We start from the raw sequence: 13,712 nt of genomic DNA, 5'->3' as shown, positions 1-13,712 counted from the left end.
CCTCCCAACCGGCCCCCACTGGGAGCATTTAAGCCATCCAATCCTGGAAGGGTTATCAATCAATCACATTTATTTTATTAAGCCATTTTTTTTCATCAGCATTTGTCACAACGTGCTTTACAGATACCCAGCCTAAAACACCAAAGAGCAAACAATGCAGAGGCAGAAGCACAGTGGCTAGGAAAAACTCCCTAGAAGGCAACTTCATATCATGAGTTATTTAAAGAAAAGTCAGCAAAAACTGTTGTGTTGACAGCCGTACAAACCTGACGGCAAAAATAACGATTATTAACCTGTGATAAGATATTTTCTAATCAGTGAACATTAACTCTAATAAGTGATCATAGCCTTATGGAGTGACTGCTAATTTGATCATAGCCATATGGAGTGACTGCTAATTTGATCATAGCCATATGGAGTGACTGCTAATTTGATCATAGCCATATGGAGTGACTGCTAATTTGATCCTAGCCATATGGAGTGACTGCTAATTTGATCATAGCCATATGGAGTGACTGCTAATTTGATCCTAGCCATATGGAGTGAGGGCTATTTTGATTTAACAAGCGGTTTAGAGATGGGACATATGTTGGAAGGTTCACAGATCGCAGGGCAACTGCATTTCGTCTAGAGTCGATCAACAAGATAGGCGGGAAGGAAAATGGCCCCATAGCAGCCTCCACAAACAATATAAAATTGGCATGCTGTATAATGAAGTGTCATTTCATAACCAATCTTTCTCTGGTGGACATTTGGCTCTCCACCGTCTTGTTGTCCTGTGGCCCTTTTGTCCAAATCTCCCAGCTGCCAGAGAACATTGACACCTCAGAATTGGCAACGCCAGCGAGAGGTGACATACGTGCATATGACATAGTCACCCAACCATATGGGACATCATCCCACATGGTATCTGATAGCTGCCTACTGCATGTACCCGGCCACACGCACACAGACACACACACACACACACACACACACACACACACACACACACACACACACACACACACACACACACACACACACACACACACACACACACACAAACATACATGCAGGTACACGCACGCACTCATGCGCATGGTCTCACACACACACACACACACACACACACACACACACACACACACACACACACACACACACACACACACACACCCAAATCACAGGGGTGTTTAAGGAGTCTACAGCCCAGTCCACAGTGTATGTTCCCTCCCTGGTCCCCCTGCCTGTCACCATGGACACCCCCCCGTCCCCCTGCCTGTCACCATGGACACCCCCCCGTCCCCCCGTCCCCCTGCCTGTCACCATGGACACCCCCCGTCCCCCCGTCCCCCTGCCTGTCACCATGGACACTCCCCGTCCCCCTGCCTGTCACCATGGACACCCCCCTGTCCCCCCGTCCCCCCTGCCTGTCACCATGGACACCCCCCCGTCCCCCCGTCCCCGTGCCTGTCACCCCACTGTCCCCCCCGTCCACCCCGTCCCCCTGCCTGTCACCATGGACACCCCCCGTCCCCCTGCCTGTCACCATGGACACCCCCCGTCCCCCCGTCCCCCTGCCTGTCACCATGGACACCCCCCCGTCCCCCCATCCCCCTGCCTGTCACCATGGACACCCCCCGTCCCCCTGTCCCCCTGCCTGTCACCATGGACACCCCCCGTCCCCCCGTCCCCCTGCCTGTCACCATGGACACCCCCCCGTCCACCCCGTCCCCCTGCCTGTCACCATGGACACCCCCCCGTTACCCCGTCCCCCTGCCTGTCACCATGGACACCCCCCGTCCCCCTGCCTGTCACCATGGACACCCCCCCGTCCACCCCGTCCCCCTGCCTGTCACCATGGACACCCCCCCGACCACCCCGTCCCCCTGCCTGTCACCATGGACACCCCCCGTCCCCCCGTCCCCCTGCCTGTCACCATGGACCCCCCCGTCCCCCCGTCCCCCTGCCTGTCACCATGGACACTCCCCGTCCCCCTGCCTGTCACCATGGACACCCCCCCGTCCCCCCGTCCCCCCTGCCTGTCACCATGGACACCCCCCGTCCCCCCGTCCCCGTGCCTGTCACCCCACTGTCCCCCCGTCCACCCCGTCCCCCTGCCTGTCACCATGGACACCCCCCGTCCCCCTGCCTGTCACCATGGACACCCCCCGTCCCCCCGTCCCCCTGCCTGTCACCATGGACACCCCCCCGTCCCCCCATCCCCCTGCCTGTCACCATGGACACCCTCCCGTCCCTGTCCCCCTGCCTGTCACCATGGACACCCCCCGTCCCCCGTCCCCCTGCCTGTCACCATGGACACCCCCCGTCCACCCCGTCCCCCTGCCTGTCACCATGGACACCCCCCGTCCACCCCGTCCCCCTGCCTGTCACCATGGACACCCCCCGACCACCCCGTCCCCCTGCCTGTCACCATGGACACCCCCCCGTCCCCCCGTCCCCCTGCCTGTCACCATGGACACCCCCCCGTCCACCCCGTCCCCCTGCCTCTCACCATGGACACCCCCCCCATCCCCCCGTCCCCCTGCCTGCCACCATGGACACCCCAACACCCCCTGTCCCCTTACCTGTCACCATGGACACCCCAACACCCCCTGTCCCCCTGCCTGTCACTATGGACACACCCAACAGCCTCCTGTCCGCCACCAATGATACCCCAAATCCCCCTGTCCCCCTGCCTGTCACTATGGACACCCCAAACCCCCCTGTCCCCCTGCCTGTCACCATGGACACACCCAACAGCCTCCTGTTCGCCACCAATGACACCCCAAACCCCCTGTCCCCCTGCCTGTCACCATGGACACCCCCCGTTTACCCCGTCCCCCTGCCTGTCACCATGGACACCCCCCCGTCCCCCCGTCCCCCTGCCTGTCACCATGGACACCCCCCGTCCACCCCGTCCCCCTGCCTCTCACCATGGACACCCCCCCGTCCCCCTTTCCCCCTGCCTGCCACCATGGACACCCCAACATCCCCTGTCCCCTTACCTGTCACCATGGACACCCCAAACCCCCTGTCCCCCTGCCTGTCACCATGGACACACCCAACAGCCTCCTGTCCGCCACCAATGACACCCCAAACCCCCTGTCCCCCTGCCTGTCACCATGGACACCCCAAACCCCCCTGTCCCCCTGCCTGTCACCATGGACACCCCAAACCCCCCTGTCCCACTGCCTGTCACCATGGACACCCCAAACCCCCCTGGCCCCAGTGCGCCCCTCTGAGAGGGCTGTGTCCCATGTATAGTTTGGTCAATTCATGTCCAGGCTCTGTGTCTCCCTCCCAGGAGTCACTTTGATGTTAAATCCCATCCTGGCTGTGTCGTCTTTCGTTAAGCCATCCCCGCTCCACTCTGTTCTACTCAGCCAGTCATGAATATCCAAAGGTCCCCTTACTTGACAGGATTATCTTCCTTTCAAAGACATGGGGACAATTCTTCAGCCACGAGAAAACACTCAAAGGAGATCCTCTGCACTCTTTCTGTTCCCTCTCTCTCTCCCCTGTCTTTGTCCCTCTGTTCCTTTTAGTAAACACATTGATCCACACTATATGTGAGTTCATCTGCTTCTGTTTATAGACTTCTGGGTACACACACACTTTCACCTCACACACACAAACACACACACACACACACACACACACACACACACACACTCACTCACTCACTCACACACACACACACTCACTCACACACACACACACACACAGACACACACACACACACACTTCTTATGCAGAGCCATTCATTCTGTTTTACATTGAAAATGTTGTTTATTTGACACTATAAAAACAGATGAACTCTGGGACAGTGTTAGGTTTGGGTCCACCAATGTTTTCTCTTTCACAAGTTCTGTGGCACATGCATGACACGTTCCAACTGAGGCTACAGAATCCTTAACTGGACCGGTATTCTCCAACTGAACCGGTATTCTCCCTCTGGACCGGTATTCTCCAACTGGACCGGTATTCTCCCACTGGACCGGTATTCTCCCACTGGACCAGTATTCTCCAACTGGACCGGTATTCTCCCTCTGGACCGGTATTCTCCCTCTGGACCGGTATTCTCCAATTGGACCGGTATTCTCCCTCTGGACCGGTATTCTCCCTCTGGACCGGTATTCTCCATCTGGACCGGTATTCTCCAACTGGACCGGTATTCTCCCTCTGGACCGGTATTCTCCAACTGGACCGGTATTCTCCCACTGGACCGATATTCTCCCACTGGACCAGTATTCTCCAACTGGACCGGTATTCTCCCTCTGGACCGGTATTCTCCAATTGGACCGGTATTCTCCCTCTGGACCGGTATTCTCCAACTGGACTGATATTCTCCCTCTGGACCGATATTCTCCAACTGGACCGGTATTCTCCCTCTGGACCGGTATTCTCCAACTGGACCGGTATTCTCCCTCTGGACCGGTATTCTCCAACTAGACCGGTATTCTCCAACTGGACCGGTATTCTCCCTCTGGACCGGTATTCTCCAACTGGACCGGTATTCTCCCTCTGGACCGGTATTCTCCAACTGGACCGGTATTCTCCCTCTGGACCGGTATTCTCCAACTGGACCGGTATTCTCCCTCTGGACCGGTATTCTCCAACTGGACCGGTATTCTCCCTCTGGACCGGTATTCTCCAACTGGACCGGTATTCTCCCTCTGGACCGGTATTCTCCAACTGGACCGGTATTCTCCCTCTGGACCGGTATTCTCCCTCTGGACCGGTATTCTCCAACTGGACCGGTATTCTCCCACTGATAAAGTAATGCCACATGGAAGGATTCAGGATAACTCTAACCAACGTGTGTAGTCAATAATACTGTAACTGCAATCCTTATGTGCTGTTCTGCATTCCCTCTCTGTGTCTACCCTGTAGCCTAGTCTCTATATATCAGTCCAGAGAGGTGTTCTGTGCTCCGTAAGGACGAACAGATGAACTGAAATAAACATTGGTCCCCAGGGAAGGAGTGGTCTCAGATGGTTCCCCTAACGACCTCCTCCTCAGAGCTTTACACAGCTAAGGCCTGACTCATTGTGTGACTACTGATACACTTCTCTTCTAAATCGAGTTGTTTACTCTCTCTCTCTCTCTCTCTCTCTCGCTCTCTCTCTCTCTCTCTCTCTACACTCTCGACTCTCTCTCTCTCTCTCTCTCGACTCTCTCTCTCTCTCTCTCTCTCTGTCTCTCTCTGTCTCTCTCTCTCTACACTCTCGACTCTCTCTCTACATTCTCTCTCTCTCTCTCTCTGTCTCTCTCTGTCTCTCTCTCTCTACACTCTCGACTCTCTCTCTACATTCTCTCTCTCTCTCGACTCTCTCTCTCTCTCTCTCTCTCTGTCTCTCTCTGTCTCTCTCTCTCTACACTCTCGACTCTCTCTCTACATTCTCTCTCTCTCTCACTCTCTCTCTCTCTACACTCTCGACTCTCTCTGTCTCTCTCTCTCTCTCTGTCTCTCTCTGTCTCTCTCTGTCTCTCTCTCTCTACACTCTCGACTCTCTCTCTCTCTCTCTCTCTCTCTCTCTCTCTCTCTCTCTCTCTCTCTCTACTTTGGCCCTCTGTTTCTGTTTCTCTTTCTGTTCCCCCAGCAGCAGCTTTGATGCATCTCTTCAACCCATTCAGTATAATCCTTTGGGCTAACAAAACACGATGTGCCCGCTTGAAAGGCTGTACATCTGTGCAGTGTTCTGGGAGGTTTAAGTCCAGTGTAAGGTGGATGTAAGACCGTCACACCCTCCTAACCCTCGCTGCAACAACTTATGAATATTCAAACCATCAATCTGGGAATTTAGAACCTGTCGTCGTGATGCCAGCTATGTATAAGGAGCTATTCAATCAAATGCGTTAAGAAGATTTCAAGGGTAAATCACTCTGGCTTAAACAAGCATCTTTAAAACTTTAAATTATCCATGTTATTTAATGATGGTGCAACTCTTTATTGGTACTTAACAATTTGCATTCTTATGAAAATAAATATAATATTTCCCTAATAATAAGAATAAGAATGTAGAAATACATGCAAAGCACATCATTTGATGATTTCAGCAGCCTACACGTTAGTATGTATGACTGATTCCTTCCCTGTACTGTATGGCTGATTCCTTCCCTGTACTGTATGGCTGATTCCTTCCCTGTACTGTATGGCTGATTCCTTCCCTGTACTGTATGGCTGATTCCTTCCCTGTACTGTATGGCTGATTCCTTCGCTGTACAGTATGGCTGATTCCTTCCCTGTGCAGTATGGCTGATTCCTTCCCTGTACTGTATGGCTGATTCCTTCCCTGTACTGTATGGCTGATTCCTTCCCTGTACTGTATGGCTGATTCCTTCCCTGTACAGTATGGCTGATTCCTTCGCTGTACAGTATGGCTGATTCCTTCCCTGTGCAGTATGGCTGATTCCTTCCCTGTACTGTATGGCTGATTCCTTCCCTGTGCAGTATGGCTGATTCCTTCCCTGTACTGTATGGCTGATTCCTTCCCTGTACAGTATACTGATTCATTCCCTGTACATTATGCAAGTCCTTTCAATGATTTGCTAATTTAATTTTACCAAAAACATTTAAGTGATTTAAGTGACTTAATTTACTCAATTTTAATAATATTTCTCTCTACTTAATAATTTTTAATTCATGCAACAACTTGCCACACGGCTCTGTTTTTAGAAGATTGTGGGTAATTCAATTTGTTTTTTACTTTAGTATTCTTTTACATATTGGTGTATACATGTTTGAAGAAAGAAAAGCACATTTCTATGTTAGTGTTAAGCTGTTTGTTGTGCAATAAGGTGTAATGGATCACCGTCAGGCAAATTTAAGTTCAATAATAAGACCCTCCAGTCGGGAGGTTTCAGTTCTACCTCCTGGTCGATGTTTTGTTTTATAACTAGGCAAGTCAGTTAAGAACAAATTCTTATTTACAATTACGGCCTACCGGGGAACAGTGGGTTAACTGCCTTGTTCAGGGGTAGAACAGCAGATTTTCACCTTGTCAGCTCGGGGATTCGATCCAGCAACCTTTCGGTTAGTCGCCCAACAGCTCTAACCACTAGGCTACCTGCCACCTCGAAATTGAGTTCTGTCCTTGAGCTGTTCTTGTCTGTTAATGTTCTCTATCATGTCATGTTTCATATTTTGTGTTTTGTTTGGACCCCAGGAAGAGTAATGGGGATCCTAATAAAATACCAGAAAACAGCTAATGGGGATCCTAATAAAATACCAGAAAACAGCTAATGGGGATCCTATAAAATACCAGAAAACAGCTAATGGGGATCCTATAAAATACCAGAAAACAGCTAATGGGGATCCTATAAAATACCAGAAAACAGCTAATGGGGATCCTATAAAATACCAGAAAACAGCTAATGGGGATCCTATAAAATACCAGAAAACAGCTAATGGGGATCCTATAAAATACCAGAAAACAGCTAATGGGGATCCTATAAAATACCAGAAAACAGCTAATGGGGATCCTAATAAAATACCAGAAAACAGCTAATGGGGATCCTATAAAATACCAGAAAACAGCTAATGGGGATCCTAATAAAATACCAGAAAACAGCTAATGGGGATCCTAATAAAATACCAGAAAACAGCTAATGGGGATCCTAATAAAATACCAGAAAACAGCTAATGGGGATCCTATAAAATACCAGAAAACAGCTAATGGGGATCCTATAAAATACCAGAAAACAGCTAATGGGGATCCTATAAAATGCCAGAAAACAGCTAATGGGGATCCTATAAAATACCAGAAAACAGCTAATGGGGATCCTAATAAAATACCAAATACCAACAATGCCTGTCAAGGTGGGTTAAAATGACAAATGAGCAAACACATAAATTTTTTTTTACATTAAATGTTTGTGAAACACTAATATTTTGTGTTTACTTTAATACTTGTGTTACATCAACTCATATTCAATCATATTATCTAGTAAATACAACACATTTGTATTGTTATTATTAATTCCCAGGACTTAATTAATGTTATGTAAATTCAAACAACTTCTTAACATGTTTTTTTAGTTAAGAACGTCAATACTCAATAATATGGTGTGTATGTTTATTGCCTTCATTTATTTAAAGTAGATTCAACACTTCATTTTCTACAGTGTATGTGTTGGTGGAATGGTGTGTAGCTAACTGACTGACTGTAATATATATGTATGTATGTATGTGTGTGTGTGTGTGTGTGTATGTATTTGTGTATGTATGTATGTACAGTGTGTATGCGTGCGTGCGTGTGTGTGTGGGTGTGTGTGTTTGTGCACAGTATGTATGTATGCATGCGTGTGTGTGTGTGTGTGTGTGTGTGTGTGTGTGTGTGTGTGTGTGTGTGTGTGTGCACGCGTGCACATGTCTGTGTGTGTGTGCGTGCACGTGCGTGTGTGTGTGTATACAGTACAAGTCAAAAGTTTTAGAACACCTACTCATTCAAGGGTTTTTCTTTATTTTTACTATTTTTTACATTGTAGAACGATAGTGAAGACATCAAAACTATGAAGTAACACATATGAAGTCATGTAGCAACCAAAAAAGTGTTAACCAAATAAAAATATATTTTATGTTTGAGATTCTTCAAACAGCCACCCTTTGCTTTAATGACAGCTTAGCACACTCCCTGACCAAGGCCCTTCTCCCCTGATTGCTCAGTTTGACCAGGCGGCCAGCTCTAGGAACAGTCTTGGTGGTTCCAAACTTCTTCCATTTAAGAATGATGGAGGCCACTGTGTTCTTGTGGACCTTCAATGCTGCAGAAATGTGTTGGTACCCTTCCACAGATCTGTGCCTCGACACAATCATGTTTCGTAGCTCTACGAACAATTCCTTTGACCTCATGCCTTGCTTTTCGCTCTGACATGCACTGTCAACTGTGGGACCTTATATAGACAGGTGTGGGCCTTTCCAAATCATGTCCAATCAATTGAATTTACCACAGGTGGACTCCAATCCAGTTGTAGAAACATCTCAAGGATGATCAATGGAAACAGGATGCACCTGAGCTCAATTTCGAGTCTCATAGCAAAAGGTCTGAATACTTATGTAAAGAAGGTATTTCAGATTTTTTTTAATACATATATATATGTATGTATGTATGTATGTATGTATGTATGTATGTATGTATGTGTGTGTGTGTGTGTGTGTGTGTGTGTGTGTGTGTGTGTGTGTGTATGTATGTATGTATGTATGTATGTATGTATGTATGTATGTATGTATGTGTGCCCGTATGTATGTATGTACGGTTGAAGTCGGAAGTTTACATACACCTAAGCCAAATACATTTAAACTCAGTTTTTCACAATTCCTGACATTTAATCCTAGTAAAAATTCCCTGTCTTAGGTCAGTTAGGATAACCACTTTATTTTAAGAATGTGAAATGTCAGAATAATATTAGAGAGAATAATTTATTTCAGCTTTTATTTCTTTCATCACATTCCCAGTGGGTCAGAAGTTCACATACACTCAATTAGTATTTGGTAGCATTGCCTTTAAACTGTTTAACTTGGGTCAAATGTTTCGGGTAGTCTTCCACAAGCTTCCCACAATGAGTTGGGTGAATTTTGGCCCATTCCTCCTGACAGAGCTGATGTAACTAAGTCAGGTTTGTAGGCCTCCTTGCTCGCACACACTTTTTAAGTTCTTCCCACAGATTTCCTAGGATTGAGGTCAGTGCTTTGTGATGGCCACTCCAATACCTTGACTTTGTTATCCTTAGCCATTTTGCCACAACTTCGGAAGTATGCTTGGGGTCATTGTCCATCTGGAAGACTGTCATGAGAATGTTCAATCCCAATGATGATAGCTAAACAATTATTTAAGCTTTGACCAATCCCCGAGGTTTGTAAGACCCTGGGTTTAATAATAATTAGGCAAAGACTCAGCTTCTGCAAAAGGTCCGTAAGGTTTATTCAGAGAACGTTCTCAAAATCATGTAATGCGCACAGCCTTTTATATAACTCCTACAAGCGCCTACAAGTCTACAAGCGCATATCTTCCTCCCTGGGTGGAGGAACTTCATCTCCTGTCCTTGGTCTCACAGTACCAAAACATGTCTTTTGTCAGTTCCTCTTTATCACACACAATGTTCCCACTGTCTCACAATATTCTAGTATTATGTCTAAACACATTGTCTAAGCTTCTGTAACTATTAGGGTGAAATACTTTAGTCATTACTCTTAATGTCATTCAGATTCTCTTATCATGAATTTAAACATATAAATTCCCTTATCAAAGACCCATTTGCGACCAAGCTTTAACTTCCTGACTGATGTCTTGAGATGTTGCTTTAATATATCCACATAATTTTCCTCCTCATGATGCCATCTATTTTGTGAAGTGCACCAGTCCCTCCTGCAGCAAAGCACCCCCACAACATGATGCTGCCACCCCCATGCTTCATGGTTGGGATGGTGTTCTTCGGCTTGCAAGCCTCCCCCTTTTTCCTCCAAACATAGCGATGGTCATAATGGCCAAACAGTTCTATATTTGTTTCATCAGACCAGAGGACATTTCTCCAAAAGTACAATCTTTGTCCCTATGTGCAGTTGCAAACTGTAGTCTGGCTTTTTTATAGTGGTTATGGACTAGAGGTTTCTTCCTTGCTGAGCAGCCATTCAGGTTATGTTGATATAGGACTCGTTTTACTGTGGATATAGATACTTTTGTACCTGTTTCCTCCAGCATCTTCACAAGGTCCTTTGCTGTTGTTCTGGGATTGATTTGCACTTTTTGCACCAAAGTACGTTCATCTCTAGGAGACAGAATGCGTCTCCTTCTTCAGTGGTATGACGGCTGCGTGGTCCCATGGTGTTTATACTTGTGTACTATTGTTTGTACAGATGAACGTGGTACATTCAGGCCTTTGGAAATTCCTCCCAAGGATGAACCAGACTTGTGGAGGTCTACAATTTTTTTCTGAGGTCTTGGCTGATTTCTTTTGATATTCCCATGATGTCAAGCAAAGAGGCACCGAGTTTTAAGGTAGGCCTTGAAATACATTCACAGGTACACCTCCAATTGACTCAAATGATGTCAATTAGCCTATCAGAAGCTTCTAAAGCCATGACATAATTTTCTGGAATTTCTCAAGCTGTTTAAAGGCACAGTCAACTTAGTGTATGTAAACTTCTGACCCACTAGAATTGTGATACAGGGAATTATAAATGAAATAATCTGTCTGTAACCAATTATTGGAAAAATTGTGGGTGTGTGTGTGTGTAATGGTGTGTATGTAATGGTGTGTAGATAACTGACTGACTCTAGCTGTCTGACTGACTCATAATGAAGTGAGTAAGGCTGCTCGTTAAGGTGGGAACAAAATAGATGGAATTGTGGGTAGTGAGTGGGGGTTCTAATTAATTTTGAAATGTGATACCTCTAATCCCCATTAACTCTGTGAGTAATTGCATTTCGCAGGCAGCAAATGGGTTCTCAATAGGGTGGCGGGCTAAGAGATGACCTGAACAAGCAGATGTTGGTAAAAAAAATACATGTTAAAGATTGTGTTGCTTACACATTTGATTAAACTCGGTTTGGACTCAATTTGTTCTGTTAAACATGTAACGTGTTCTATGCTCTATGCTCTATGCTCTTTTAATAGGCTAGTAGACATATAAACACTCTATTGGCTGGGATAGCTCAGGTGGCATCCTTTTACCTAGGTTTTTCAGGTGTGGCATGCGTGTGTGTGCGTGCGTGTATGCGTGTGTGTGTGTGTGCGTGTCTGTGAACAACTAAAAACAATTGAAGTGAAATTAGGAGGAGATAGCAGTGAGTCAAACAAATGTTTTTCTTTTGGGCTTTTGCCCGAAACGCCCTACAGATCTTTTTCTTATTCACATCATTTGAATAATTCAATTGTAAAAATAAAAAAAAAAGAAGACAGAGGAATGAACAAATGCGAGCATGAATATTCAAACAGCAGGTTCATTCTATATCGTTCCATCTTCAAAAGCCTTTTGAAAACATTGCAGCCGCATGGACAACCTGCTATGCAGCTGCCGCGGTTTACTAATGTACACCCTGCTATATTCATTTATTCCCGGATATTCCTCACAACAGAACTTGTATTGGGATCGTTTGCCCTCATATTTTGCATATATAGCTCAAGAATCCAAATACATTTAGCTTAGGTCTCGGTAAGTGGCCCCCTCTCATGTAGAGTCTCTGAATAAATATCCAAAAGGCCGGATTACATCAAGACAGTATTAGCTTTTTAGCTCATCAAAGTATAACAACAACAAACAAAAAAACTAGAAATATGGAAGTCCAATTGGATCGTTGCCTAAACAATTCAAACAACGCTCGTTGTGACAGCAACGGGGCGTGGACAAAATCAAACTGGTGCCAAAAAAAAGTAAGTCACCTTTGTATGAGTGAGTCTGAAGGAGAGGCAAAGTCACAAACAAGTGTGTTGTGCTCTGAATATAATTAAGGCGAAAAGAAGAATGATGATGATATATTCTATATGTATACTTTGAATAAAAATGATATTTATTTGTTTTGTCTAATTAGTTAGGATAATTAGTTGACTCCATAAAACTAACCGGAACTATACATGTTAATTATGGATTATCCTAAAATATCTTGACATTTGTAACTTTACATCGTCACTTCTAATTATTTTATTTTATTTAACCTTTATTTAACTAGGCAAGTCAGTTAAGAACAAATTCTTATTTTCCATGACGGCCTAGGAACAGTGGGTTAACTGCCTTGTTCAGGGGCAGAACGACAGATTTTCACCTTGTCAGCTCTGGGATTTAATCTTGCAACTTTTCGGCTAGTAGTCCAACGCTCTAAACACTAGGATACCTGCCGCCCCACTTAAAGGAATTTGGCTTCTCCAAATGTCGAGTTTGCAGTGAATCACATCTTATGTGGTTTATACTTCTATAATTCTATTAAACGAAATATCTAAAACCGTATAATTATTATTTTTAAACATTCATTGGCGAGTTCAAGCAGTTGAATAACAATTTCGGGATATTTGATTTCTGAATGGCAAGTTTGAAGTTTTAATTGTATTTGTCCCGAGAGAGAGCAATTGGTTTTCCAGCAGAGGACCACATAGCACATATACTTTATAATCCACATATAAAACATATCAAATCCACATGGATTACAATATCACACACATGGACTACAATGATACTGAGATTATAGTAGGCCTATAATGTTAAACATGATTTTGCTAACAAAAGTGAGAGCTCAAAATGAAGCAGTCTGGACTCACTGAATAGAATCTGAATGGTGGGGATTTCTTTGTCCTCAGTTGAATTGAACAGAGGGGGACAGTTAGTCATTGTTAGTCAATCATAATTCTGACCCCCCCCCCAAAAAAAATAACAGGTTTCAAAAGTATTGCCTATGTTTATTAAAGTGTATTGTGGCTCTAATTTGTTTTTGTATGCAAAATCATTTTCTAAAAAGCATCTGGCTAATTGTTTAAACATAGCCTTTAGGTTTTTATAAAATGTTGAAGGTTTTAATAAAATGTAGATATTTTACAAAAAAAATGTACGTGTTGTCCCATTTTTACGCACAGCTTTGACATTTCTGGAGAGAACAAACTGTTGAGCTATTGCTTACGTCACCTATTCGATGTTTAGATAATATCTACATTTGGACTAATGGATATTATTGGGGTTAATTTGGCCAATGCATGTTTTTCATACAATTTCTGTGGGACATCAATAAGAAAGAACGATG

The 13,712-nt window shown here is 45.3% G+C and overlaps 1 protein-coding gene across 1 annotated transcript; it reads left to right on the top strand.

The window, feature by feature from the left end:
• Nucleotides 1-1,237: 1,237 nt before the first annotated feature.
• Nucleotides 1,238-3,301, top strand: LOC123729538 (vegetative cell wall protein gp1-like). The gene has a single exon (XM_045704407.1). It carries the CDS (start codon nt 1,238-1,240, stop codon nt 3,299-3,301), a length of 2,064 nt encoding a protein of 687 aa, XP_045560363.1.
• Nucleotides 3,302-13,712: the final 10,411 nt, after the last annotated feature.

This window comes from Salmo salar, chromosome ssa21, assembly GCF_905237065.1.
Source record: "Salmo salar chromosome ssa21, Ssal_v3.1, whole genome shotgun sequence".
Taxonomy (NCBI): domain Eukaryota; kingdom Metazoa; phylum Chordata; class Actinopteri; order Salmoniformes; family Salmonidae; genus Salmo; species Salmo salar.
Note: the sequence above shows the minus strand (reverse complement) of the source record. Positions and strands in the feature narration are given on the sequence as shown.